This window comes from Sinocyclocheilus grahami, unplaced genomic scaffold (assembly GCF_001515645.1).
Source record: "Sinocyclocheilus grahami isolate Dianchi unplaced genomic scaffold, SAMN03320097.WGS_v1.1 scaffold54.1, whole genome shotgun sequence".
Classification (NCBI taxonomy): Eukaryota; Metazoa; Chordata; class Actinopteri; order Cypriniformes; family Cyprinidae; genus Sinocyclocheilus; species Sinocyclocheilus grahami.
Window position 1 is genome coordinate 4,417,973 of NW_015505233.1, and position 25,863 is coordinate 4,443,835.

Here is a 25,863-nt window from a genome sequence, read left to right on the forward strand (position 1 = left end):
GATATCTGCAATTATAATTGCACTAGTAAGAAATCGGATTAGAGATATCTCTAAATACTTTATGACTAGTCAAAACTCCATTTAAGATATCTGTAATGCCGTCATAGATATCTTCAATAGGGTGTCACACATACGCAAAGGTAATTAGAGATATCTCTAATTCAGTTTCGACTAGTCACAATTATATTTTAAGATATATGAATTGTACCTGCTCCTAGTCGAATGTGCTGTTGTGTGACGTGAGACTAAATTAACACAGCTCCTCCCAGAGCCCTTCCCCAACTAATGTTTAGTGCTAACTGCTAACAACAGTGGTCTGCTTTTTTTTGTCACGGAGAGAAAAGCTACTGGATGAAGTGCTTCAGGGATTTTTAAATAATATCTGGATGCAGCCTTATGTGGTAAAAGGTCTCCAGCGTGCATGTATGTATAGCACTGTGATTTTAATTGAATCATGTTGCAAAATGGACCAAATGCAGTGTAATCTTCAATAAAGGCAGAAAACCGCAAACTGCTCGTCAGAATTTATTTATTACACATTTAGACATAACGAAGAACAATGGAATTATACAATAAAAACATGAAAAATAGTACAAATAAATGCATGACGGACAAGAACAATGCTTCAGAATCAGATGCAGTCAAAAAAAGGTGAAGGCTGATTTTAAATAGATTACAATTTAATAAAAGTTTAACTGGCATTGATGATATTTATTAGTAGGTTACATTATGTTGTGTATGGATTCAGGTTTACTTGTGTCATTATGGCAGCTTGTTTCCGCCATGGAATAAAAAATAATTACATTATATAAAATGTTGCAACAGCTGACATGAAGCCTATACAAATCCTTAGCTACTGATTTTACATGTGTTCGTTTGTAAATAAAGTCTAACACAATTTAATCCACAGCACGCACGTCTCAACATTACGTTATAGAATAGGACAAAAGCCTGTCTGAGTGCTCTCTGTGTAGTCTACCACTTTTACACAATGATAATCTGCTGTGTTCAATGATGAGCGCCAATGTATTCTTTTAACATTATATAAAATGTTGCAACAGCTGACATGAGGCCTGTACAAATCCTTAGCTACTGATTTTACATGTGTTCGTTTGTAAATAAAGTCTAACACAATTTAATCCACAGCACGCACGTCTCAACATTACGTTATAGAATAGGACAAAAGCCTGTCTGAGTGCTCTCTGTGTAGTCTACCACTTTTACACATGCTCCAGCTACATTTTTATTTCCATACTTTTGAATTACTTCTGTATAAAACAGTTTAAAATGACCCAAAGATGCAGGACCTTTATTATACAACTCTTAGACAAAATGGCGGATGACAACAGTTTCCAAGGTAGGATTGGTTAATAAAATGTTTAAGGTGGGTCTTAACAAAGGTGCATTTTCATGCACATTTTAGATATCTATAAAGGAATTTTGACTAGTCACATTGTTAATTCCAGATATCTACATTGAAATTCTTCTTAGTCACAAAGCTAAATGCAGATATCTCCAAAGAAAGATCCTCCTAGTCAAAAATCTGATTGAGATATCCATAATTAAATTGCAGATATCTTTAAATGAGTTTTGACTAGGAAGAATTCCAATTCAAGATATCTCTTATTAAGTTTTGCCTAGTCAAAAATCCAATTCAAGATATCTACGTCAAAATAACATTGTAGATATCTTAATTCCAATTACGACGAGTCAAAATTGCAGATTAGATATCTGGAATTGGAATTTTGACTAGTCAAAACTAAATTATGACTAGTACAGCAAGGAGTATTTAATGCTAAAGCGGCTTGCCATACTGCGAGAGCTATAAGAGAGCGCGGACGACTCCTTATGCTTTCTCTCGCCGTACTTTGATGTCATACACCGATCGATCTTCAAGTGAACACACCTCTTTACTCTCGCGTGTCACGTGACCGAGTGTAATCGCAGCCTCTTCATATCGCGATATTATCGCAAATGCAATTAATCGTTGAGCCCTATCTAAAAGTATGAGACCACAAGAAACAAAAAACATAGGCTACCATTAAAAGCCTTGCTTGCACAGGTTCTACACGATCCTCTTCAATAATATCCTCTGCTTCTCAATCGGGCTCAAACTGATAAGCGACATTAAGATGCCATTGTTTACAATACAACCGGAGCACATGCCGCAGAGGTGAGGGGCGGGACGCTTAGACACGCACTAGAGTCGGTTTAGCCAATCACAACACACTGTGCTAGCTAACCAATCAGAGCCCATCGTGTATTTCTGAGGGAGGGGCTTCATAAAAGAAGGAAATGATCAGCACGTTTCTCAGAGAAGGGACAGAGCGGTGTGGAATAATGGTAAATTATGTGAAAAATAATGCGGTTTTTAAAAAAACGAAGCATTAACACATGTTAGATTGCACCCCTTTTAGGTGAAAGTCAAAGATAAGTTATTGTTGATGATAGTTACTCGTAGTTTAGACTTGTGTAACATTTAAAAACTTTTTAGTTATTTTCTAGCCATACACAGTCAAGTTATAAATCAAATGTAAAATTGTATGATTAAATGATTTATTTATATTTTATATATTCAATGTTTTATATCAAATTATTTTTAAATAAATACTTTTTACACAATTTTCTGAATATACATTTTATGTTCTTTAAATATAGGTAACCATTAAAAACAGTGTTGTATTAATGTGATGTAATGTGATGTCATGGTCTAATGCTGCAGCTGAGAAGGTGATGTCACTGGGTCGCAACTGGCACAGGCCTTGTCTTCGCTGTGTGAGGTGCAAGAAAACACTGACCCCTGGTGGTCATGCAGAGGTACTTACAAATGTGTCATACAACCTACTACTTCTATTAAAGCACAATATGCAATTACTACGTCTTTGCCTACTCTGATAGAGATGTTTACAAATGCATTTTTTTATTATTATTTTTTTAAATAATAAAATAAATATTAAATATTAAAATAAATTACAATTAAAACAGTAGCTAAATCTGAAATGTAAATCCTATATGTAAGGTAAATTATATATTTGTAGAATATCTACCATGATGATTGCTTTATCATTGCTTTAGACTCCCTAATAATGTGCAGTATTTTCTCTATTTCCTGCAGCATGAGGGCAGCCCGTACTGCCATGTGCCCTGTTATGGGTACCTTTTTGGACCAAAAGGTGTAAACATTGGAAAGGTGGGCTGTTACATTTACGAGAAAGAAAATGCAGAGAATGAAATGCCAAGCGAACATTAAGTCACAAGGAAAAGCTCTTTTTATTATTATTTGTTTCAGAAATATTTTTTACATATTAAAAACAAATTGTAAGTTGTAAAGATGTATTTTCACATAGATGTATGCAAATGTCGTTCCATGCATTCTGATCATCAGAAATGGCCACTGGCATCTAATAAAAAAGTCACACAAAAGTCACTTAAACATATACATAGGCTCTTTCTCTCTCATTTTACTGTTTTTCACAAACAAACTCACAATTTCCATTTATTCATTCAAGCCTCCATTTATTCTTAGAAAATATCTGTAATTATTACATGGCACTGGAGAAAGTTGTAAATCCTTGTGTAACTAATAAAAACATATTTTAAAAGAACTTTGGAATTGTTCTTCCAAGTTTTTGCGTGCATTTACTCTCCTGGGATCTGAACAGGACACTAAACAATTTTGGTTGAATTTAGGATTGAATGTGCACACAATCTCAGTGATCCTCATTGGTTTCATTTGTTGTCATTTTCTCCTCATCCTCCTGCTTGTCATGATAAATGAGATTTTTCCTATTCAATATGATAAAAAAATGACTTGGTTAATGAACACACAATATAAACTTTCCAGATTCTTTTAGATTAAACACACCTACATCTGTTTTGGTCCCAATATTACTTCCTTGACTCAATATAATTACTCAAGTATAGTGTTCAGCAGTGTGTTAATACAAGTCTTCTATAGTTGCCTTAACAAAATACTATACAGTAGGTTATGACTTACCCGGTACTCTCGACATCCTCTATAGTCTCAGGCAGACACCTGTCTCGTGTCTCAGGTAACTGGCAGGCCACCACAGAAGCAATGAGTGCCACAGAACACAGGATGGTCTGAGAGAAGTGGCCCCAAAAACTGTCCAATAGCAGGACTAGAGGAGCCAAACACACTCCCAGACGGCCCAGGAACGAGTTATATCCCATCCCATTTTGCCTGAAGGATTCAGTCAAATAAATGATTTAGTTATGTAATGAGGAAATGTATGAAGAATGCAAATGTAAAATATGCACTCTATTTTACATTTATATCAAATAGTAAATGTATCATTATGTTGACTGTTTTTAATTGTTACCTGAGGACGGTTGGGTAAAGCTCCGAGCTGTATAATACAATTGTACAAAAAGCTGCAACTGCGAAACCTTTACCCAGTACTGCCACCACAGTACGACCAACCCACTGATCTGAATGTGAAAGAGAGGATAATGAACACAGTATGACTGAATAAACAAATTATTGTCATTTCTGGTAAGTTTAAGTTTGAATACGCTTATGCCATCTCTATATTGTGCCTTAAACCCCCCCCCCATTTTTAAATGACTGTTCCTGCAGTTACATCATTACGCCAGCAAGTGGAGGCGTATCTCAAACACCCCGACCTTGGAAAAACTTAATTTCAGAAAGGTAGCACCACTAATTCAAAATAAATAGCGTTAGCTTTAGGGATGGCGTTTGCACCAAAAAAAAACACAGCTGTACTCCCTAATATTTTTCATTTATTTCTTGCACGATTGTACGCTGTGTTACTTGGGTTAGTTTATTCAGTGAATATCAATAAATGGTTATTGGACAAGGTCTCCAAGTACTATTGAGTATTGTCATGATTGCATATATAATGATTATTAATTATGGCTAGAATGGCTTTAATGTTCTCTAAAATCACAAGGTGAACCTCTGTTTTATATCCTAGGTAGTATTTTGGTCTGATGTGAACAGCAACAGACACAGCAGGGTCACCAAATCTGACAAGGCAGCATAACACTGAAATCTGTTATCTATTTGACACAGAATGGTTTTAATGTTACCTAAATTCACTCTGCTGCTGTTTAATCACCTGTTTTATATCCCAGAAAGTATTTTGCTCTGATGTGAACAGTATCAGACATAGCCTACAGCAGGGTCACCTTATCTGACAAGGCAGCATTAAAGGTTACTGAAATCTCTTACCCCCTCTATTTCACACAGAATGGTTTTACTTTTAATGTTACCCAAATACACTCTGGTGATGTCTAAACTTCTCTCTCCTGTGTTTTAGAAGGCAGTTTGGTCTGATGTGAACATTAACAGACATACAGCTGGCTCACTGAATCTGACAAGGCCGCATCGCAGGTTACCGAAAAGATGTCTGCAGTTTTAAAGTCTTATTAATATGTCATATAAAAGTGATAATGCTGCTTTTCCAAGATATTCAGTAGCAACATTACTTTTGCACATGTAATTATAATCATTGCATAATCATATGTTGGTTTTGCCAGTCTTACCTTTGGGTATGAATATGTTAATCATGAGGCTGATTCCAGCCAACAGCTGAGCTCCTGCTTCAGTTTTACGTCTGCCAATCTTCTCCAGCAAGTAATATACTATCAGTTTAGATGGAACCTCAATGGCTCCATACACAAACTGAGTGAGGTACATATTTAATCCAAAGCCTGTGATGTTGAGGCTGATACCATAGGTCATAGTGGCGACACAAAACCTATAAGAAGTGAAAAGCCATTAGTAGATTATTTATTATTCAGACAATGACGTCTGTCCTTGTTCTGTAATCTAGTGCCACTGAAGGCTATAGTGCAGTCTATAGTGAAGCCAACAGTCTGCATTATTTCAACTTATTTTTTAAATATAGTAGTTGTATTTAATAGCAGGAATCCTCGAGAGAAACTACATTACCTATGATTCTGCAATTAAATCTTCACCAATCAGAGAACTGAAACAAGCAAACTCTGTACACTGAATATACACATATTTTACAATAAATTAAAAAAATTAAAGCTGTTAATTAAGCACAGTCATGTACTTTTGAATTTTGTCTAAATTTCAAATACTTCTTTGCTTTAAATCAAAGTTTGTAATGTGTTTCACCTCATAACTGGCTGTTTAGTTCATGGCTTTTAACTCTTTAAAAAAACTTTTTAAAAATCTCTCTTAAAAATTTTTTTTTTTAAAAATGGGAAAAGTTCTTGCGAGACCAAGGCCACTGAAAAAGTGGGCAGATACTGTTGAATTGTGGTTCATTTACACACCATATGGTTCCTGTGAGTAGAGCCAATCTTCTCATTTTAGGGGTTCTGAGAAGGTCCAGGTATGAATAATTTTTCTTTCCCTCATCTGAAGCTATGATGGAGAGAGCCTATAAAAGAAAGACAGAGATGTATTGTAGTTAGCCTACAGACAGACAATTGTTTTAAAAAAACTGATCAATCCCTTGTTATATATCATTTTCTCTCACCTCAGGTTTGATTCTTGAAATAACTTCCTCCTTGCGATTCATGACAGCACATTTGTGAAGATAATAATGAGCTTTTTCCGCCCTCCCATTGGCTATCAGCCACCGAGCCGACTCTGGAACCCACCTACATCAGACACATTTGCTCTATAGAACATTCTTACCCTTAATTGACTCATTTGACAGAATATGCAAGGTTCATTACCACCAGAGGACTGTGGATAGCAGTAAAGGTGACGTGACGGCCACTGTCAGCCATCTCCAGTCTCTGATACAGAATGCAAAAAGAGACAATGAGGTGCTCCCAACAGCCCATGCCATACTGCCAGTTATACATACAAGCCTTCTGTGCTGAATGTCCACCCACTCCACATCTGAAGAAAGACATGCATATACAGTAAGGCCATTTTACTTTGTTTTATATTCACATTCAATCATAATCTGAGGACCTGAGATAGGGGTCTTACTGAGTACGGTTGAGACAATAACGATGCCGGTGATGGTGAATCCACTAAAGAATCTCAGCACTGCAAACATGATGAAGGAGGTAGAAAAGATGCTGGCCAATGTAAAAGCCATTCCTGATATATAGGATACCAGCAGCATCGGCTTACGGCCAAATCTACATGCCAAATACAAGACAGTTTTTTTCATACAGAACATTTCTTGCTTGTGGCGGTCTTCATAAAATGCTAATTGTTCATAATATTTATCATAACACACAGTTCTGTTTTTTTTAAACATCACCTGTCACTCATGCCTCCAAAAAAAACTGCTCCAAACATCACTCCGATGAAGAAGATGGTGGTCACAGCTTTATTCAGACCTTTTTTATCACATACCAGATCCCACTTTGAAATAAAAAGAGACGGAAAATCATTTTTCTTAAAGGGGGCGTACAATGCTGTTTCATGCATTCAGAGTTGTTTACACTGTTAAAGAGTCGGATTCTCATGCTAAGCATGGACAAAAGTTCAAAAAACGATTTGGACGTATTTCTGTGCTAAAAATCTTACTTCAGGGTTTGTACAAGTTTCTGAGAGTTTTTTTCGATCGTGGGTCTTCATGACGTAGACGAGGGTGGAACTCCTTATATGGGCATTTCTCCCGGAAAAACGCATGGACCAGAGCAGCGAGATCTCGTTATGCAAACAGTGGATGCAGTTTGTTTTTCCGGAGCAGCAACAGAGTTTCACAAGTGTGTTTGTTGAGGAACGTTTTATAAGCAAGGCCCAGTTCCATGCTGGATTTGCACATCGTTTGATACTGAAGGATGGAGCGGTCAGCTATAAAAGATCCCGGTCATGATTCAGAACTGTAGACGGTAAATGAAACTGCATCAAATGTCTGTTTTGTTGGCAGTCGGAGCTCAAGTGCTGGTCAATCTTTAGCTCCGCCCACGGCGCGCCTCCAGGAGCTTGGCTTTTTCCGGAGAGAATTGTAAAGCTGTATCTTTCTTTTATAAATGTGATAAAACTAAAGACTTATTGGAGATATAAAGTAGGGCTGCACGATATATCGAAATATCGCAAATGTAAATATCGCAATATGCATATCACAAGGACGTGCGATATCATTATCATTTTAATAATAGGCTACTTAAATCAAAACCTTGCAAAAGGTCAAAGTTTTAGTTCGACGCATATAGCAGAGAATTGCTTGACGTTAAAAAGAGTTAAGTAAAATAAGTTGCAGAAAACAACTCTTTGCGTCTCCTCTTGCCGTCTACTCACACCTGAAGCGTACGCACAAGCCGCATCTCGCGCAGCGTGCAAAGCGCGCGCTCACACGCAGAGAGACGCGTTTCAGACAGCGCGCGAACACCGAGTTGATTCGTCTTTCGCATCTCCTCCTCATGTTTGAACTGACACATACACACAGAATTATGTCAGTAGTACCCGTCTCGACGATCATTCTCGTAAACGCAGTCGGTTATGTTTTAAATGAATGTAAACAGCTGAGAAATAAATCGGATGTGTATCATTATACTGGATCCGTGCAGTCGGATTTAAAGGGACAGCAGCTTATAAATAAGTGCTGATGAATATGTAACTAATGTTAACAAAACGGCTATAACAAATATTAATCTAAATTTAATTCATACAGTGAACACTATGCAGTGTTATTTTACACTTAATTATAAAATTTCTGTACCTGAATACTACTGTTTATTTTATCTATGCTTGTAAATTGTGTATTTCTTTTTTTTCTTTTTCTTTCTTTTTTTTTACTGACTGTTCACTTGCCTTTAATCATGTTTGAACTTTCTCAGACTATAGTTTTTGCTGTGGTATATGAAGAAGTACTTAAAGTGTGTGGAAAGCAAAGTTACAATGATATAAAATAAGTGTCATTAATTTTTTTGTTTGTATGTTCACATTGAAGTTAAATGACATTTTCTGATTTGTGACATTACTTTTTATGTAATGCTAAAACACTGCTGGTCACTTTCAGAAGTTGTAGTGAATCTTTCTTTTCCAAGAAAGAATGTGAAACAAATTGGTTATATAATTTTCATTTTTATATATTTTAAAATATAATTTAAATTGATTTTACACACTTTAAGCAATATCGTATCACATATCGAATATCGTATTTTTTAACAAGGTATCGCATATCGCATTTTTCTTCAATATATTGCACAGCCCTAATATAAAGGATGCAGTACTATATAGGTACTCAAGATTAACATGAGATTGGGTGAAACTGTGTGTGTTATCTCCCCTTTAAGGAATTGTAATGAACTGCTTTATGAATTTTTAAAACTAGACATGGATGAAATATATCACTAGTTTTATCATGACATTTTTATCCGAAGGTCTTGTCTTTTTTTTTTGATGTGAAAGGGAGGACATATTTACCGACATATAAAACCTAATTATGAAATTTACTAAATGAAGTAAATAATTAGTTTGAACCGAATTTGGACGGCAGAGTTCTGGTTCATTTCCAGTTTTGGTATTTTTAAGTTTTTGTATGTTGGACTTTTGGGAGGTTACTATTGTGCTGAAAAGTAGAATTTGCGGTTTATGTTGAGGATGATCCAGTGACTGAAAAACTGTTACTTTATTTGAAAAGCAATAACTCAATAACACATGCAGTGATGTTTTTTATTGCAATGCACAGAATTACTAGCTAATTAACTGCTAGAGACTTGCTTGAGTTCATTTTCCGTTTCATTTTAGGTTTCAAGATTTAGCTAAACAATGCATTTGAGTACAGTTTATAGTGATTCAAATGAAAAAGTTTACAGAACTCATAAATATAGTTTTTTTTTTTACTTAAATGGTTTAAGGCAATCCTCAAATGATTTGGAGTTGAAATTGGATTTTTCAGCACACAGGCCCATCCTAGCAAGAAAGGGTCATCAACTTGATTTATACAGTGCAGCACCTTCTTCACTGAAATCTCACCTGTGTGGCGAGAGTGCTGATGAACGTGCTGTTGTCGTACTCCCATCCATTCTGGCACTGGACTACTGGAAGTTCTGAGCTGCTGGAGGAGTTTGACAACAGATGAAACTGAGGATAAGAGAACATGTGACAAGAAGCAGGAGTCCCATCATCTTGCGCTGGAATACTGACAGTCAGTTTCTGCTCCCGACTCAGATTCCCAAAGATTCCCTCGGCATCCAGAGAACTGATATCACAGTGGTGAGATGGGATGGTGGCGATAAAGTTGCTTAATAGAAAGTGACACGGTAAAGTGAATGGCCCAACTAAACTGATGCAAAGAATCATCTTCTGAAACCTGCCGAAGCCATTGATCTCCGTAATTAGATCTTCAAATTTCATGGTTTTTGTTGATACACAGAATTTCCTCAGTGTCTTCCTACAAAATCCCTGGTTTATGTGGTGAGTTTTTATGGGATAACAAAGGATAAGGTAACTGGAAGTCAGATGCATCTTGTACTTTGGTCATTAAAAAAAGTGCTGTGGTTGTATGTCTGTGTTTAATGTGTGTGTGTCCACATCTTCAGACAATCTGCTACCCATGGTAGCTTGTCAGCAGGGGTGAATGATTTGTGATTTGGTTGTTAATGCTGGTAAAAGAGTGTCTCGCCATCTGTGCAGTTCATGTGGTTAATGCACATGGACATTGACACCTTTTCTTACTTTAAAGATGATATCTTGTCACACACTCTTTGGCTAGTAAACATGATTTGCTCAAACATAAATATATTATAAACTGTTTCAGTCTTTTTGGACCAATTTTCTATTGGTAGATATTTTATAGGGACTTGATTTCTGGAGTTGCTGAAAAAAGGCAAGCTCAGTTTGATTATGTAATAAAACTACATCTTTTGTCAGAGTTGTCACGTTGAGTTTTTTGCTATTGTTAAGAAGGATTTTCTTAGATAAAACTAGAACAGTTCATTTGTCAGAAACGTTTGACACAAACTAGCAAAAGATGCCATCTAAATGCCTACAGATTAATTTAGAGAAAGAGTAGAAAAGGAGAAACACATTCATAGGTGATGCTGACAGATTGGGTTGTTTGTATGGTCATTTGTAGAGATTAACTTTCGTTTTCATTGAATCACAAACATCAGCACTGATCTGGGCTTAGAAAACCTTTCAGACAGCTGTTATCCACCATGCCCATTGTGGTTCACAAGGATTTGTGGTTCACAAAACTTGTGTATCAAGAGGATTAAATCAAAGTTAAGGCCTTTGTCACTTTACATTGTATGCATAGGCTCAAAGAAAAAAATTGTTTTATTCATATCCTTCTCCACAGACATAAACACATACATTCTGCATTTTATAAACACTTTTTGAGAAGCACTAGGGCAAGATTCCAGATTACTGATTAATGAACAGGTTTCAAGTTTCATAACATATCTTACACCATGAAGCACCTTGAATAAACTCTCCATATAAGTTAGTAAGCCAGTGCCAAACCTGGCTTTGATTTTATTAGCTACATTTCCAGGCAGTGTTGGGGGGGTAACAAATTACAAGTAACGTGAATTACATTACTAGTTACTTGAAAAAAAAAATCGAATTAAGTAACATATGACTTTTAAATTTACAGCGAAATATCTGAATTACTTTTTCAAATAAGTAACATTTTCAAATAAGGCAGAGGCACTTCCTTCAGCCTGAGGCTTATAAATTTCACTTTTGGCATGAAACGGCCTTTACAGTTGCCAAAATGTAACTTTTGAGGTTTTTGTTATTAAAAAACAAATAAGCCAGCCCAGCCCAGATGACAAAAAGTAAAACAAAAGTAACATAATTAATTACTTTCCATAATTTCCACTGCATTACTTTTATGGAGTAATGCAATACTGTAATGCATTACTTTTAAGAATAACTTTCCCCAACACTGTTTCCAGGCACTGCTCCAACACTGTTTCTTGTTTTGTAAAAAAATTACTCCGGGCGAAATGTAATTTTTCCTGTTTTTTGTTATTAAAAAACAAATAAGCCAGCCCAGCCCAGATGACAAAAAGTAAAACAAAAGTAACATAATTCATTACTTTCCATAATTTCCACTGCATTACTTTTATGGAGTAATGCAATACTGTAATGCATTACTTTTAAGAATAACTTTCCCCAACACTGTTTCCAGGCACTGCTCCAACACTGTTTCTTGTTTTGTAAAAAAATTACTCCGGGCGAAATGTAATTTTTCCTGGAAACTGAAACTAATACAGCTCCTCTGTGGTAAGAATCCCAATACATTTTTGCTTTAAAGGGGTCATAGGATGCTAATTTCACTTTTACATGTTGTTTGAACATAAATGTTTGTGTACACATCTACCCTATAATGACAAAAATCCACCCAGTGTTTTTGATTTAATCCCTAAAAATAATATCCCCTTTTTCAAATCAGGCCATTCTCAGCTTCTTGTCTGTGTGATGTCACACAGACGAAGACCGCTCCCACGACAGTTGATTGACAGTGCCGTCTTACCTTAGACCCACCCTGAGTGAGGTGTAACAGTCCGACCGCCATTGTTTCACCACCGGAGCAGATGTAGACAAGAATGGCTCCATGGCGATTGAGGTGTTCTGTTGTTGGATATAATAATGAACATAGCAGTCGTCATTTACTCCCGACATCTGAGCCGCTGAAGACGCAGTGGATTACTATTGTTTGTGAAGGGAATGCACCCCCGATCTACCTAAATGCGTTTATGTTCACGTGATTCATTCGTGATCCAGCTTCACTTACAGCAGAAGTGAGTATAAGGTTTTTTTAATTAATCTTTGCAATCGCTGTTCCTAATAACGTGCTACTTAGCAAGTTTCGCGGCTAAATGCGGCTAAAGTAAACAGTTTCTCAGTGACTGGCCAATGCCAGCCAAGACGGTGAATAGGGGCGGGGCCCCCGCCGATATATAATGCGTCGTATTGGCGGCATAACCTCAGAATCTTCCGACTGAATCAACAGCACAGCTGACCTGAGCAGTGAACACGGCGGCCTACACCATGTCTCCTTCCCGTCTCTCAGGGAACCGAGGTTCATAATATGATTATGAATTATGAGCGGCTCGCTGGCGGTGGTGGGACGATGCCAAGAGAAATCACAGAGGGCGATGTTCCTCCGGGCCCTAAGCACCCGCACTGATAATTCCTCGCAGTGCGGGCAGCCCGACCCGGTGAGTGCTGCATCCGCATGGGTGGGACCCAGGCACAGGATGCAGAACTCGTGAGTGTCCGGGGCCTCGATGGGTCCCGAACACAGCGTACAAACATTGGACATGCTGGAACGCCGAGAGGGAAATCCGTCTTCCTGCGTCTTCTCCACAGCTGTCTTCGGTAGGATGCGTGAAATAGGAAGATTCTGAGCTTATGCCGCCAATACGGCGCATTATATAGCGGCGGGGGCCCCGCCCCTATTTGCTGTCTTGGCTGGCATTGGCCAGTGAGAGTTGCAACTTCACTGGCGTTGTGCAATAAGATTTCAGGTAGGTTAGGAAGGAAGGAAGGGAGTCGCCAAGGCGTTAACGCCATGTCGAGAGACAGTTCTTGAGAGGGAACGGGTTGATTTCTGCAGAACTGATTTTGACAAGGTAAAAAGGGTGTTTTTTTACACTACCATTGAGAAATTTTAACCAAAGTATCATATCAACTTGTGGAAAATGGGCATCTGATGACCCCTATAAAGCAAATTACGGTATTTTGATTATCAGAAAACAACAGTGTGAGGATAACTGAGTGTGAAAGGCCTGTGAGCAATTCCTCCTATAGAATACCTTTATATGTGGATTAGTGAGTCCACACAATTCTGACAAAACACCACAATAAGCAAATCATGCAGCATCTCCCTTCAAATTTATCTTTAAATGTTTTAATTAAATGATGACACATAAATGTGGGTTTAACAAAACAATTCTACTACAGTTATGTGTTCTGCACAATTAAATTGTCTTTCCATTTCAACCTACTGCTTTCTTTTTCATCCATTTTTTGATCTTGTAGTGGCAAGTCATCAGTGCCCTTCCTGTAATTTAAAACAACAAAATGAACATTCTTCGAATTGCAAATGATTGTGCTTAAGGGTTCAGTTTCCCAGACTAGATAGTTTTTCCACATAACTGTACCTGATTCCCTCTACATCCTCTATAGTCTCCGGCAGACACCTGCCTCGTGTCTCAGGTAATAGATAAGCCACAAAAGCAGCAGAGAGGCCAAGAGAAGACAAGATGACTTGAGAGAAATGGCTCCAAACATCATCTGACAGCAGGATCAGAGGAGCCACAGACACACCAAGACGTGCCACAAAGGAGTTATAGCCCATCCCATTTTGCCTATATTTTGCATGTATGAGTATATTTTTAATTTTTAAATAACTTCAAAAATAAAAACTATAAATATTTACCATTTACAGTTTTACACTACTGCTCAAAAGTTTGGGGAAGATTTTTTCTTCTATTTTATTCAACAAGGAGGCAATAAATTGATCAAAAGTGACAGTAAAGACATCTATAATGTTACAAAAGATTTCGGTTTGTTCTTTTGAACTTTTAATCCATCAAAGAATGCTAAAAAATGTACGAGTTTCCACAAAAAATTTAAGCAGCACGACTTTTCAACATTGATGATAAAATGTTTCTTAAGCAACAAATCAAGATATTATAATGATTTCTGAAGGATCATGTGACATTGAAGTCTGGAGTAATGGTTACTGAAAAGTCAGCTTTGCCATCACAGAAATAAATTATGTTTTATTATATTTAAAAAAGTTAAATAGTAATAATATAATAATTGTAATAATATTTCACAATATAACTGGTTTTACTGTATTTTGATCAAATAAATGCAGCATTGGTGTGGCCCGCCAATCCGGCCCATTATATAGCGGCGGGGGCCCCGCCCCTATTTGCTGTCTTGGCTGGCATTGGCCAGTGAGAGTTGCAACTTCACTGGCGTTGTGCAATAAGATTTCAGGTAGGTTAGGAAGGAAGGAAGGGAGTCGCCAAGGCGTTAACGCCATGTCGAGAGACAGTTCTTGAGAGGGAACGGGTTGATTTCTGCAGAACTGATTTTGACAAGGTAAAAAGGGTGTTTTTTTACACTACCATTGAGAAATTTTAACCAAAGTATCATATCAACTTGTGGAAAATGGGCATCTGATGACCCCTATAAAGCAAATTACGGTATTTTGATTATCAGAAAACAACAGTGTGAGGATAACTGAGTGTGAAAGGCCTGTGAGCAATTCCTCCTATAGAATACCTTTATATGTGGATTAGTGAGTCCACACAATTCTGACAAAACACCACAATAAGCAAATCATGCAGCATCTCCCTTCAAATTTATCTTTAAATGTTTTAATTAAATGATGACACATAAATGTGGGTTTAACAAAACAATTCTACTACAGTTATGTGTTCTGCACAATTAAATTGTCTTTCCATTTCAACCTACTGCTTTCTTTTTCATCCATTTTTTGATCTTGTAGTGGCAAGTCATCAGTGCCCTTCCTGTAATTTAAAACAACAAAATGAACATTCTTCGAATTGCAAATGATTGTGCTTAAGGGTTCAGTTTCCCAGACTAGATAGTTTTTCCACATAACTGTACCTGATTCCCTCTACATCCTCTATAGTCTCCGGCAGACACCTGCCTCGTGTCTCAGGTAATAGATAAGCCACAAAAGCAGCAGAGAGGCCAAGAGAAGACAAGATGACTTGAGAGAAATAGCTCCAAACATCATCTGACAGCAGGATCAGAGGAGCCACAGACACACCAAGACGTGCCACAAAGGAGTTATAGCCCATCCCATTTTGCCTATATTTTGCATGTATGAGTATATTTTTAATTTTTAAATAACTTCAAAAATAAAAACTATAAATATTTACCATTTACAGTTTTACACTACTGCTCAAAAGTTTGGGGAAGATTTTTTCTTCTATTTTATTCAACAAGGAGGCAATAAATTGATCAAAAGTGACAGTAAAGACATCTATAATGTTACAAAAGATTTCGGTTTGTTCTTTTGAACTTTTAATCCATCAAAGAATGCTAAAAAATGTACGAGTTTCCACAAAAAATTTAAGCAGCACGACTTTTCAACATTGATGATAAAATGTTTCTTAAGCAACAAATCAAGATATTATAATGATTTCTGAAGGATCATGTGACATTGAAGTCTGGAGTAATGGTTACTGAAAAGTCAGCTTTGCCATCACAGAAATAAATTATGTTTTATTATATTTAAAAAAGTTAAATAGTAATAATATAATAATTGTAATAATATTTCACAATATAACTGGTTTTACTGTATTTTGATCAAATAAATGCAGCATTGGTGAGTGTAACAGACTTCTTTTAAAAAAAAATCAAAAATCTGACTGACCCCAAACCATTCAAATGTGGTGTAGCTTTTGGCACTAGATCTCATTTTTACTACAGTATAATTTTGAATGAAACTGGTTTTCATACCTGACAACAGTGGGGTAAAGCTCAGAGCTGTACAAAATAACTGTGCCGAAAGACGTGGCTGAGCAGCCTTTTCCCAGCACAGCAATCACCGTACGAACCACTGACTTATCTGAATGGCAAGAGAAAGAAACATTGTTGCTCTAGATCTTGTCATAGTCCAATATGTGGCAATATGTCAAAGGGCAAACTGATACATTGTCATTTCACTCTTCATGTTAAAAGATCTTTAAGTAAGGCTCTCACCTTTGGGAATGAATATATTAATCATCAGGCTGATTCCAACAAACAGCAGTGATCCAGCCTGAGTTATGCGTCTTCCAAACTTATCCAGCAGATAATAGATGCTCAGTTTAGCAGGAATTTCAATGGCTCCATACACAAACTGAGTGAGATACCTATTTAGTCCAAAGCTTGAAATGTTGAAACTAATTCCATAAGCAACAGTGGCAACAGCAAACCTGGCAGTGAAAAATCCAGCAGAAACATGAGATTTATCTGAACATCCTTTTACTGATGGAACTGTTGTGTGTGTTTGTGATTTGATAGTTCACTACACACCAGGTGATTCCTGTGAGTAAGGCCAGTTTCCTCATCTTAGGAGTCCTAACCAGATCCAGATATGAATACTTCCTGTTTCCTCTGTCAGTAACTATGATTTTAGCCAAATTCTGTAGAAAGACAAAGAGAAAAACAAATACGTTCAAATATGTCAGCAAACTATGCTAAAATAAAAGCAAGGAAAAAAATACAGTCCCTTTCTCATGCATGTTACTGAGATTTTTATTTTAAACCATTTTTATGACTTAATTTTCCTGTGAAACAACAGAATTCTCTCTGGTGACATATGCTTGACTTCTCCAATCATCTTGTCTGCTTGAAAGCGGTCCTTTTCTTACAATCGACAGCAAGCTGGCATTCAGATCTGCCTCCATCCAATCAACAACTGATGGATAGAACCAAGCTACATTTTTTTTCTTTTTCAATAATCTGTTTAACATCATCTTTACTAAGGAGGGAGAACATTTGTGCCATTGTTAATACTGTGCCATTCTTAATAAAAATATATTCTGGTATTTTAAAATAAAATATATTTCTTTACTGCCATTTTAGATTTCCTTCTGGAAATTCAATGAGATGCTCTCACCTCAGGTTTTATGCTGACAATAATTTCCTTTTTACGATTCATGACAGCACATTTATGAAGATAATAATGAGCTTTATCCACCCTCCCGTTAGCTATCAGCCACCGCGCTGACTCTGGAACCCACCTATAACAACATCAAAATTCATATTTATGAAATGTAAAGTATTTTATATTGAGAACGTGCAGCAAGCTACTTTTTGAAAAAGGCACATTACATGTACCAAATGATTTTCAGATGTTTTCTATGACCTCTATTTAGGTTTGGTATATTTATACTCGCCACCAAGTGATTATGGCAGTAACGGTGGGCAATGAGATGGCAACAGTCAGCCATCTCCAGTCTCGAATTAAGTATGCAACCAGTGGAAAGCTCATGAAGGCAAATGTCCAAGAGAGGCTGTCAATCACCCCAACCAGTTTTCTGTGTTCAATGCTCACCCACTCCACATCTGATGAAGAACAAATCAACAAAAGAACGTATACACACACTTTGCCAATTAGAGTGATTCAGTGATCTTCATTTTAGAAACATTATTGTGTGTTTTTTTAGAGCCTCAATAATTATAAAGTCAAAGCAGTTTAAAAAGAGAGTGATTCTCACTGAGTATAGTGGAGATGATGACACTGCCAGTAATGGTGAATCCAGTGAAGAATCTCAGCACCGCAAACATGATGAAGGAGGAGGAAAAAGCACTACACAATCCAAATCCCATTCCTAACATATATGACACCAGCAGCATTGGCTTACGCCCAAACCTGAGCAAAAACAGACATATATCCACTTAAAAACACTCAAGTGCAAACACCCCAAAAATGTTTTTGATTGATTAGATCAGTGGTTCTCAAACCTGTCCTGGAGTTCCCCCAGCCCTGCACATTTTGTATGTCTCCCTCATCTATCACGCCTGATTCAACTCATCAGCAGAGACTGCAAGACCTGAAGTGGGTGTGTCAGATAGAGGGAGACATACAAAATGTGCAGTTCTGGGGGTACTTCATGGAGAGGTTTGAGAACCACTGCATTAGATTATTTGGAAAAATGTCCAGTGTGTTTCTAATGCAGCTGAGATTAATTTAAATAGATAGTTTACCCACAAATTTTTATTATGCTGTTCCAAACATGTAAAACCTTTCTTTCTTCTGTGGAACATATAAAAAGAGGTTTTGAGAAATGTCTCTCAAGCATTGATTTCCATATAATTGGAAATCAATGCTGAACCGATGTTTGCAAACGTTCCTTTTTCATGTTCTGCAGAAGAAAGAAACTCATACAGGTTTGGAACGAAATGAGGGATAGCAAATCATGACAGAATTGTCATTTTTGGGTGAATTATCCCTTTAAGCAACTGTGCTAGTTTTTGCTAATTCTAAACTAACATTTCCATGATATATGTAAACCTCAAAAACCTCATTAAACCAATTTAGCTGCACCAACATTGCACTCAAGCTCCCGAAAGCAGCTGCTCCAAACATGACCCCAATGAAGAAGATGGTGGTTGTTAATCTGCTCAATGCTCTTTTGTCACACACTAAATCCCACTGAAAGACACAAAAAAGATAGAGGTCACAACTTGAGAAAAGTACAAAGTGTATCATCAGTAATAAATAAAAAAGCAAGAGTCTTCTCACCTGTGTGGCGAGAGTGCTGATGAACGTGCTGTTGTCATATTCCCATCCATTCTGGCACTGGACTACAGCAACCTCTGAGGGGCTGGAGGAGTTTGACAGCAGGTGGAATTGAGGATAAGAGAACATGTGACAGGAAGCAGGAGTCCCATCATCCTGCACTGGAATACTGACAGTCAGTCTCTCCTCCCGAGTCAGGTTCTCAAAGATCTCGTCAGCATCCAGAGAGCTGGTGCTGCAATGATGAGAAGGGATAACAGCAATAAAGTTGCCTAACAGGAAGTGACACGCAAGACTAAATCGCCCAAAGAAATTGATGCACAGGACCATCTTCTGGAACCTTCCGAATCCATTAATTTCTGAGAGAAGATCTTCGAACTTCATCCTTGCGCTCTGTTGTGTTCGACCTGGTTGAGGTTCTGTCTCACCTGGCTCGTTTGTTTATACCTCACAGTCATAACACTCTAAAGGAGGGAAATGGTTAACAGAGGGAATGTCTAAAGCTTTGTGGAACATTTGTAAAAATTAAACCCTTTGGTTGAAACTTTACATTGTGGTGATTTTATAATAGATGTTTATTCTTGCTTTGTCATTCTGAGATTATCATAACGTTGCCCTCAAGGCAGCCAGTCTGTTGACTTGTAACACGAATGTAACACAAATTTTATCTTTACTGTGACATTTGGTTTAAAAGAAAGAAATCAAAGAATGAAAGAAATTCATATTTGATTGCAGCATGTATTAAAGGCATTTATAATGTTACAAAAGATTTCTGTTTTAAATAAATGCTGTTCTTCCAACAAAAACATAAAGCAGCACAATGTTTCAAATCCTGATAATAAAAATATAGATTTATATGTTTCTTGAGCACCAAATCATAATCATCAGAATGATTTCTGAAGGATCATGTGACACTAAAGACTGGAGTAATGGCTGCTGAAAATTCAGCTTTTCCATAACAGGAATTATATATATAAGGTTTATATACTCTATAAAGTTATGTAGTTTGTCACAAGAATAATAAGAACTTATTAAATAAAGACCAAGACAATTCAGCGATGAATTTGATTTTTATTAGTTTCATCTTCTCTACAGTTTCACTTTGTCTGCTTGTAAGGCTCCATTCCAAGTTGTGAACACACTGATCTTTTCCTGAGTAACAAATAAAATAAAAATATGTTATATTTTTATATCAAGTTTAGAACATTGCAAGATATTTTAAGTAATTCATTGAGCAATTAAAAAAAGATTCTAGTAGTAGCAGTAGTAAATGATTATTCACCTAGTTTTCTCAACGTCCTCAATAGTCTCAGGAAGCCGCACATTGTGGGTCTCAGAGAGGAGCAGCGCAAGGAGACCTGCACTGACAGCCACAGAGCAAAACAGGACCTGTGGCAGAGGCAGCCAGACCTCATCCAGAAAGCTCACAAGAGGTGCAAGAGAAACGCCAACACGACCAACAAATGAGCTATAGCCTAATCCATTCTGCCTAAGGTCAGAAGAGAGAGAATTTGAATAACACCATTTTTTTCCCCATTTTATGTACAAACACAAGTAGATTTGCAAATGATAAACAACTGACCGTAACACAGTTGGGTAGAGCTCAGTGGTATAGAGGAAAACACATGTGAAGGAGGCCTCTGAGAATCCTTTACCCAGCACAGAAATGACTGTACGGGGCAGCCACAAATCTAAAGACAGGACCAGAGACATCAACTGAGCCATAAATTACATGACTGAAATGCATGACTAAAATGTGACTAATAACTCCAGATCCACTGGAATTTTATTTTAAATATGCAACTACTTTTGAATGGTGTCAATGGAGAAAAATGCTTTTTGTGGCCGGATGGTGTAGCAGGGGCCATAATAACTTTAAAATACATTCAAATAAGAAAGCAATGTTTTGATTTAGTTCTACATTGTGTGAGAATCAACTATTGATCAACGATAAAGAATTATATATTATTCATAATATTTATATATTATTCATATATTTGTTTTTAGATAAGTGGAATCATCCCATAAATGGCCCACTTGTAGTTGGATTTTCATATTTAACTGGGATAGGATGAAGTATTTTAACACTGAAAAAAAAACAAACACTGATTTTGACACCAAACATGTGATTTTACCATCAGAAAGCCTTTAACATTTTAGAATGACTGACATGCTGAACACGACTGTGACATCACAATGAATAACTTCTACATAATTACATTTAGTCATTCACAATTCACAAAGTGGCATTCTATGTAATTATTGTTCTTTCATTTAAATGGACTGAAAAGCCAGACAGATGATTGGGATGTCATAATAAATGACTGACTGTAATAGAAAACATTCACATATTAAATTTAATGAATGCCAAACTCATGATGACAACATCATAATAAATGGTTGTTCTGTAACGGAATAAACTAAACATTCACAGTTTTAAAGCAAGTTGAGTGTCAATCACATGATTGTGGCATCATAATAAATGATTGTTCTCTGTCTTTTACCTCTGGGAATGAGGACGGTGATGCCAATGCAGACCCCTGTTGTAATCAGCGTGCCCACCTGGCTGTACCTGCGGCCCAGTTTATCAAGACACAAAAAAACCACCAGTTTTGATGGCAGTTCTATGGCACCATAAATAAACTGGGTCAGGTACAAGTTCAGCCCAAAACCACTGATGTTCAAACTGATGCCGTAGTAAGTGAATGCCACTCCGAACCTACGAAAAACAATTGACTTTAATATCTTAGTAAACCAGGTTGCTCTGACTTGAATTTGAAAAGGAAACCATGATTTTTAGCCATTATAAAGACAAAAAATTCCCACCAGGTGCTTCCAGTAAGCATAGCCAGTTTTCTCATCTTAGAAGACCTCACGAGATCCAGATACGAGTACTTCCTGTCACCTCTGTCCTCAGCAATTATAACATTGGCAAGGGTCTGAAAGGTCATGTTCTCAAAAGTTTAGGAAAATGCAGAAAATGTAATTGCTTCCTCAATATCGCATATTAAAATGTTACCTCTGGTTTGATATCTCTGAGGTTGTGTTGCCTGTTATTGGCTGAGGCACATTTGCTCAGGTAAAAATGGGCCTCTTCCATTCGTCCATTGGCTATGAGCCATCGTGCTGACTCTGGGATCCACCTAGAAGACAGAAATGTAGGATTTGGGAAAACTGGACATCTGAGTCAATCATAGTAACATCTTACCTCCATGTGATCACTGCCAGTATGAGAGGAGCTGTTACTGTGATGACCAGAGGCCTCCAGTCGTTGACGAGATAAGCAATGCCAGGCAATATCATAGTGCTGATAGACCAATCAAAACTTATTATAACTCCAGCAATCGTCCTGTGTGCTATATCGGCCCATTCTACACCTGATGAATAATAATAAGTTCTATTATTTAAACCAGAATGTCAGTCTGTGCATTAGTGGCATGGATTTTTAAGTGACTTTCTGCAAGTTAAATCTTTATGATTGTGATTTGAGTGTGTCATTCAATCATTCATTTAGTTCATTTAAAAATTCTGCTTCATCTGGTACTAAACAAGTGTTGAGCTGTGTCCGTAAAATCTGTCTACTAAATACTACATTGTCTTTGAAGTATATTAATTATAAAATACATATTAAATGGTCACCCACAAACATGTAAGAAAGCACTCACACAGGACAATGGAGATGATGCTGATGCCCGTAAGGCCCATTCCAGTGAAGAACCTCATTATAGCAAACATAATAAAGGACTTGGAAAATGCACTGGCCACCCCAAATGAAATGGCTATCAGGTAAGCCACCATCAGCATTCGTTTCCTACCATACCTGGAATAAACAGAATCCATGAGAAATGCCTTATACTGGCATGCTGGGGAAAGTATAGTGTGACAGCTGTTTTCAAAGTAGTGTAGCTTTTCCAGAACAGGCTACTTTTTAATATCTTTAAAAGAACAATTCTGTCACTTAAATGGATCTTTGTGACAGTGAATCAGTTTGTCCTAAATGATCCTCTCTCTCTCTCTCTCTCTCTCTCTCTCTCTCTCTCTCTCTCAAATGCATGTACTGTTGTCTGGTTCATTAGAGTGAATCAATTTGTCCTAAACAATTCTCTCTCATATGCATGTAGCATTGTAAGATAGGTTCATTCTAGTGAATCGATTCATACTAAATGGTCTTCTCTCTTAAATGCATGTAGTAGTGTTAGAAAGTAGTTCAGTCTAGTGAATTGATTCATCCGAAATAGTTCTTTTATTTGCATGCAATGTTGGAAAGTCCGACTCACAGTTTCCAAAAATGAGTTTCTGTACTATGTATAGATTTTTGACCCAGTTATGTACATTAGAGTGTTTTTGTTGTATATAGTACAATTTTACTACTACTTTAACCATTATTGAGATGTCCATTCATTCAAAAACCCTCATCTTTTTTCTTTAATATTATTATTATTATTATTATTATTATTATTATTAACACTTAGTGCTCCTTTAAGTAACATCAAAATTTAGTTTTTGCTGTAGCTACCTAACAGTAACTGTAGTTTAACTACTTCAGCTTGGCATGCTGTTGTAGCATCACTGTTCACTACATCTCTTAAAGGCCGGATCCATGTCTTACATTAAATCTCACCTGTCACTCAGCCAGCCAAAAATGGCTGCTCCTACCATCACACCAACAAAGAAGATGGTGGCTGTGGCTTTATTCAGACCTTTCCTGTCGCACACCAATCCAAACTGAAAGAGAAACATATATATTGGTCAGAAAGATGTAATTTTTCATTTGATCAGTGATGTATATTTGAATTGGACATTAATCAGAATTACAACCTTGCTTCATTCAAAACTGCACTAGTCAGAGAAACAAAAACCCGCCCCCACATTTACACCATTGGTTGAGCCATTGGTTTTCCCACTGGTTTTGGGAAATCAAACCCTAAAAATCTTACTTATAATTTTCTCTGAATTTTTAAGTTTACTGTGGAGACTATATTTAACAGTCGTAAAATTGTATTATATATTTATAAAAAATTTATTTAAATGAAAAACAAATAAAGTGAATTACCTCAGTAGCCAAGGCTGATTTAATTGTGCTGTTGTCATACTCCCATCCATTCTGACACTCAACTACAGGAAGTTCTGAGCTGCTGGAGGAGTTTGCCAACAGGTGGAACTGAGGATGGGAGAACATGTGACAGGAAGCAGGTGTCCCATCTTCCTGTGCAGGAATACTGACAGTCAGTCTCTCTTCTCGACTTAGATTCCCAAGGACCCCGTTAACATCCAGAGAGCTGATATCACAGTGATGAGATGGGATGGCGGCGATGAAATTGTTCAACAGGAAGTGAAATGGTAGCGTTACTCTCGGAATCACCAAAAGGGCGATGATACTGATCTGGTATTTTCCAAACCCCCCAACCTCAGCCAACAGGTTCTCAAACTTCATCTTTGCTGATCTAGTCTTCTGATGTGGCTCAAAAGAAACAATGAGGGCAATATGGACTTGAGTTTGTCCAATCATAAGTCTACTTACACATTCACTGCTCTGAAGTAGATCATTAACCTCTCATATACTGACATGAATGACATTCATACATATTCTTATTCTCTTTCATATCTTTTTCTCAAACACAAACACACAAATAAGTAAAGTATGTTGACTTGACACGCTTAAAGTAACTTCAAGTAACAAAAACACACTGAAGAAAACACTCAGGACAGACACTCTGCACTGGAAGATTGTACATAAGTATTTTCTTTTAGTAAATTAATATCTAACACAGAGGGTGTTGAAACCATAGTGGAAGGCCTGAGCTTCCACTAGTCATTTGGTTGGATTTCTTCCTGCTTAATAAATGACAGCAGTGTTGGACAGTACTACAGTAGTCAAACTGAGGACAAAGGCAGGTCTCTAAAAAACTATATTAAATATATATTTATATTATATTATATTATTATATATTTTAACTACCATGAAAATGTTAGAATTATTATTACAATTCAATACAAGTTTTGTTTATATTAATATATATTTAAAATACAATTTATTCCTGTAATGTCAAGACTGAATTTGTCACATGATCCTTCAGAAATCATTTTCAGGAATTATTTCTTATTTACATTAAAAACAGATCCAACCATGATAAAAATATATTTCCAGGATTCTTTGATAAATAGAACGTTCAAAAGATACGTTCAATAAAGTTCAGTGTTTATTTTATAACAAGTAGAAGTCTTTAATGCATACAGAACTTGCTGAATAAAAGCATTATTTTAATGATGTAGCACCAGATAAATCAAAATTGAATCTCCTTAACAGAACTGCAAACTGGAAAGAGTTCAAGCTGTTGCACTATGGCAAGCCGTTTTAACATTTAATCTGTAAGCCGTACGAGTATCTATTTTCATGGTACTAGTATCTATTTTTTAGATACTAGTATCTTTTCCATTAAGTACTAGTACTTATTCATTAGGTACTAGTGCTTATTCTTTAGCTACTAGTGCTTATTCTTTAGGTACTAGTGTTTATTCTTTAGGTACTAGTGTCTTTTGTAAAGTTACTAGTACTTATTCATTAGATACTAGTACTTATTCATTAGATACTAGTACTTATTCATTAGATACTAGTACTTATTCATTAGATACTAGTACTTATTCATTAGATACTAGTACTTATTCATTAGATACTAGTACTTATTCATTAGATACTAGT

General features: G+C 36.7%; 4 protein-coding genes across 7 annotated transcripts in view; 1 reads left to right on the forward strand and 3 right to left on the reverse strand.

Annotated features, from left to right (window-relative positions):
* Window positions 1-3,605, forward strand: part of LOC107583529 (cysteine-rich protein 2-like) — a 19,009-nt gene extending 15,404 nt beyond the window's left edge. For all 4 annotated transcript variants that reach the window (XM_016269776.1, XM_016269775.1, XM_016269774.1 and 1 more), the window contains 2 exons: window positions 2,723-2,817; window positions 3,116-3,605. In XM_016269776.1, the coding sequence (XP_016125262.1) occupies window positions 2,723-2,817; window positions 3,116-3,250 (230 nt within the window). In that variant the 3' untranslated portion in view covers window positions 3,251-3,605. The remainder of the gene's footprint in view (window positions 1-2,722; window positions 2,818-3,115) is intronic.
* An 85-nt stretch (window positions 3,606-3,690) lies between these two features.
* LOC107583528 (solute carrier family 22 member 7-like) lies at window positions 3,691-10,372 on the reverse strand. The gene is made up of 10 exons (XM_016269773.1): window positions 9,908-10,372; window positions 7,242-7,345; window positions 6,962-7,116; window positions 6,700-6,868; window positions 6,498-6,621; window positions 6,292-6,398; window positions 5,530-5,744; window positions 4,344-4,452; window positions 3,998-4,204; window positions 3,691-3,786 (listed from the first exon to the last, which is right to left on the reverse strand). Exons 1-10 carry the CDS (start codon window positions 10,286-10,288, stop codon window positions 3,711-3,713), a joined length of 1,647 nt encoding a protein of 548 aa, XP_016125259.1. The 5' UTR covers window positions 10,289-10,372; the 3' UTR covers window positions 3,691-3,710.
* Window positions 10,373-15,260: 4,888 nt separating this feature from the next.
* On the reverse strand, window positions 15,261-19,547 carry LOC107583527 (solute carrier family 22 member 7-like). Its single transcript, XM_016269772.1, has 10 exons — window positions 19,167-19,547; window positions 18,973-19,076; window positions 18,139-18,293; window positions 17,818-17,986; window positions 17,538-17,661; window positions 16,952-17,061; window positions 16,637-16,851; window positions 16,394-16,502; window positions 15,533-15,739; window positions 15,261-15,432 (listed from the first exon to the last, which is right to left on the reverse strand). Exons 1-10 carry the CDS (start codon window positions 19,545-19,547, stop codon window positions 15,333-15,335), a joined length of 1,674 nt encoding a protein of 557 aa, XP_016125258.1. The 3' UTR covers window positions 15,261-15,332.
* Window positions 19,548-20,245: 698 nt separating this feature from the next.
* On the reverse strand, window positions 20,246-24,638 carry slc22a7b.1 (solute carrier family 22 member 7b, tandem duplicate 1). The gene is made up of 10 exons (XM_016269989.1): window positions 24,217-24,638; window positions 23,785-23,888; window positions 22,829-22,983; window positions 22,372-22,540; window positions 22,183-22,306; window positions 21,990-22,102; window positions 21,668-21,882; window positions 20,746-20,854; window positions 20,446-20,652; window positions 20,246-20,315 (listed from the first exon to the last, which is right to left on the reverse strand). Exons 1-10 carry the CDS (start codon window positions 24,595-24,597, stop codon window positions 20,261-20,263), a joined length of 1,632 nt encoding a protein of 543 aa, XP_016125475.1. The 5' UTR covers window positions 24,598-24,638; the 3' UTR covers window positions 20,246-20,260.
* Between the last annotated feature and the right edge of the window lie 1,225 nt (window positions 24,639-25,863).

Bases quoted from the DNA above. Each gene is read 5' to 3' on its own strand.
- LOC107583528 (XM_016269773.1), bottom strand. From the start codon at position 10,288: ATGAAATTTGAAGATCTAATTACGGAGATCAATGGCTTCGGCAGGTTT. The intron at 6,622-6,699 runs GTAATGAACCTT...TGTCTGATGTAG, and splicing joins CTATCCACAGTCCTCTGGTG to GTGGGTTCCAGAGTCGGCTC. The intron at 3,787-3,997 runs GTAAGTCATAAC...CATATTGAATAG, and splicing joins GAGGATGTCGAGAGTACCGG to GAAAAATCTCATTTATCATG.
- LOC107583527 (XM_016269772.1), bottom strand. From the start codon at position 19,547: ATGAAGTTCGAAGATCTTCTCTCAGAAATTAATGGATTCGGAAGGTTC. The intron at 17,987-18,138 runs GTGAGAATCACT...GTTCTTCATCAG, and splicing joins CATCATCTCCACTATACTCA to ATGTGGAGTGGGTGAGCATT. The intron at 16,503-16,636 runs GTGAGAGCCTTA...CTTGCCATTCAG, and splicing joins TAATATATTCATTCCCAAAG to ATAAGTCAGTGGTTCGTACG.
- slc22a7b.1 (XM_016269989.1), bottom strand. From the start codon at position 24,597: ATGAAGTTTGAGAACCTGTTGGCTGAGGTTGGGGGGTTTGGAAAATAC. The intron at 22,541-22,828 runs GTGAGTGCTTTC...ATTATTCATCAG, and splicing joins CATCATCTCCATTGTCCTGT to GTGTAGAATGGGCCGATATA. The intron at 21,883-21,989 runs GTGGGAATTTTT...TGTTTTTCGTAG, and splicing joins ATGCTTACTGGAAGCACCTG to GTTCGGAGTGGCATTCACTT.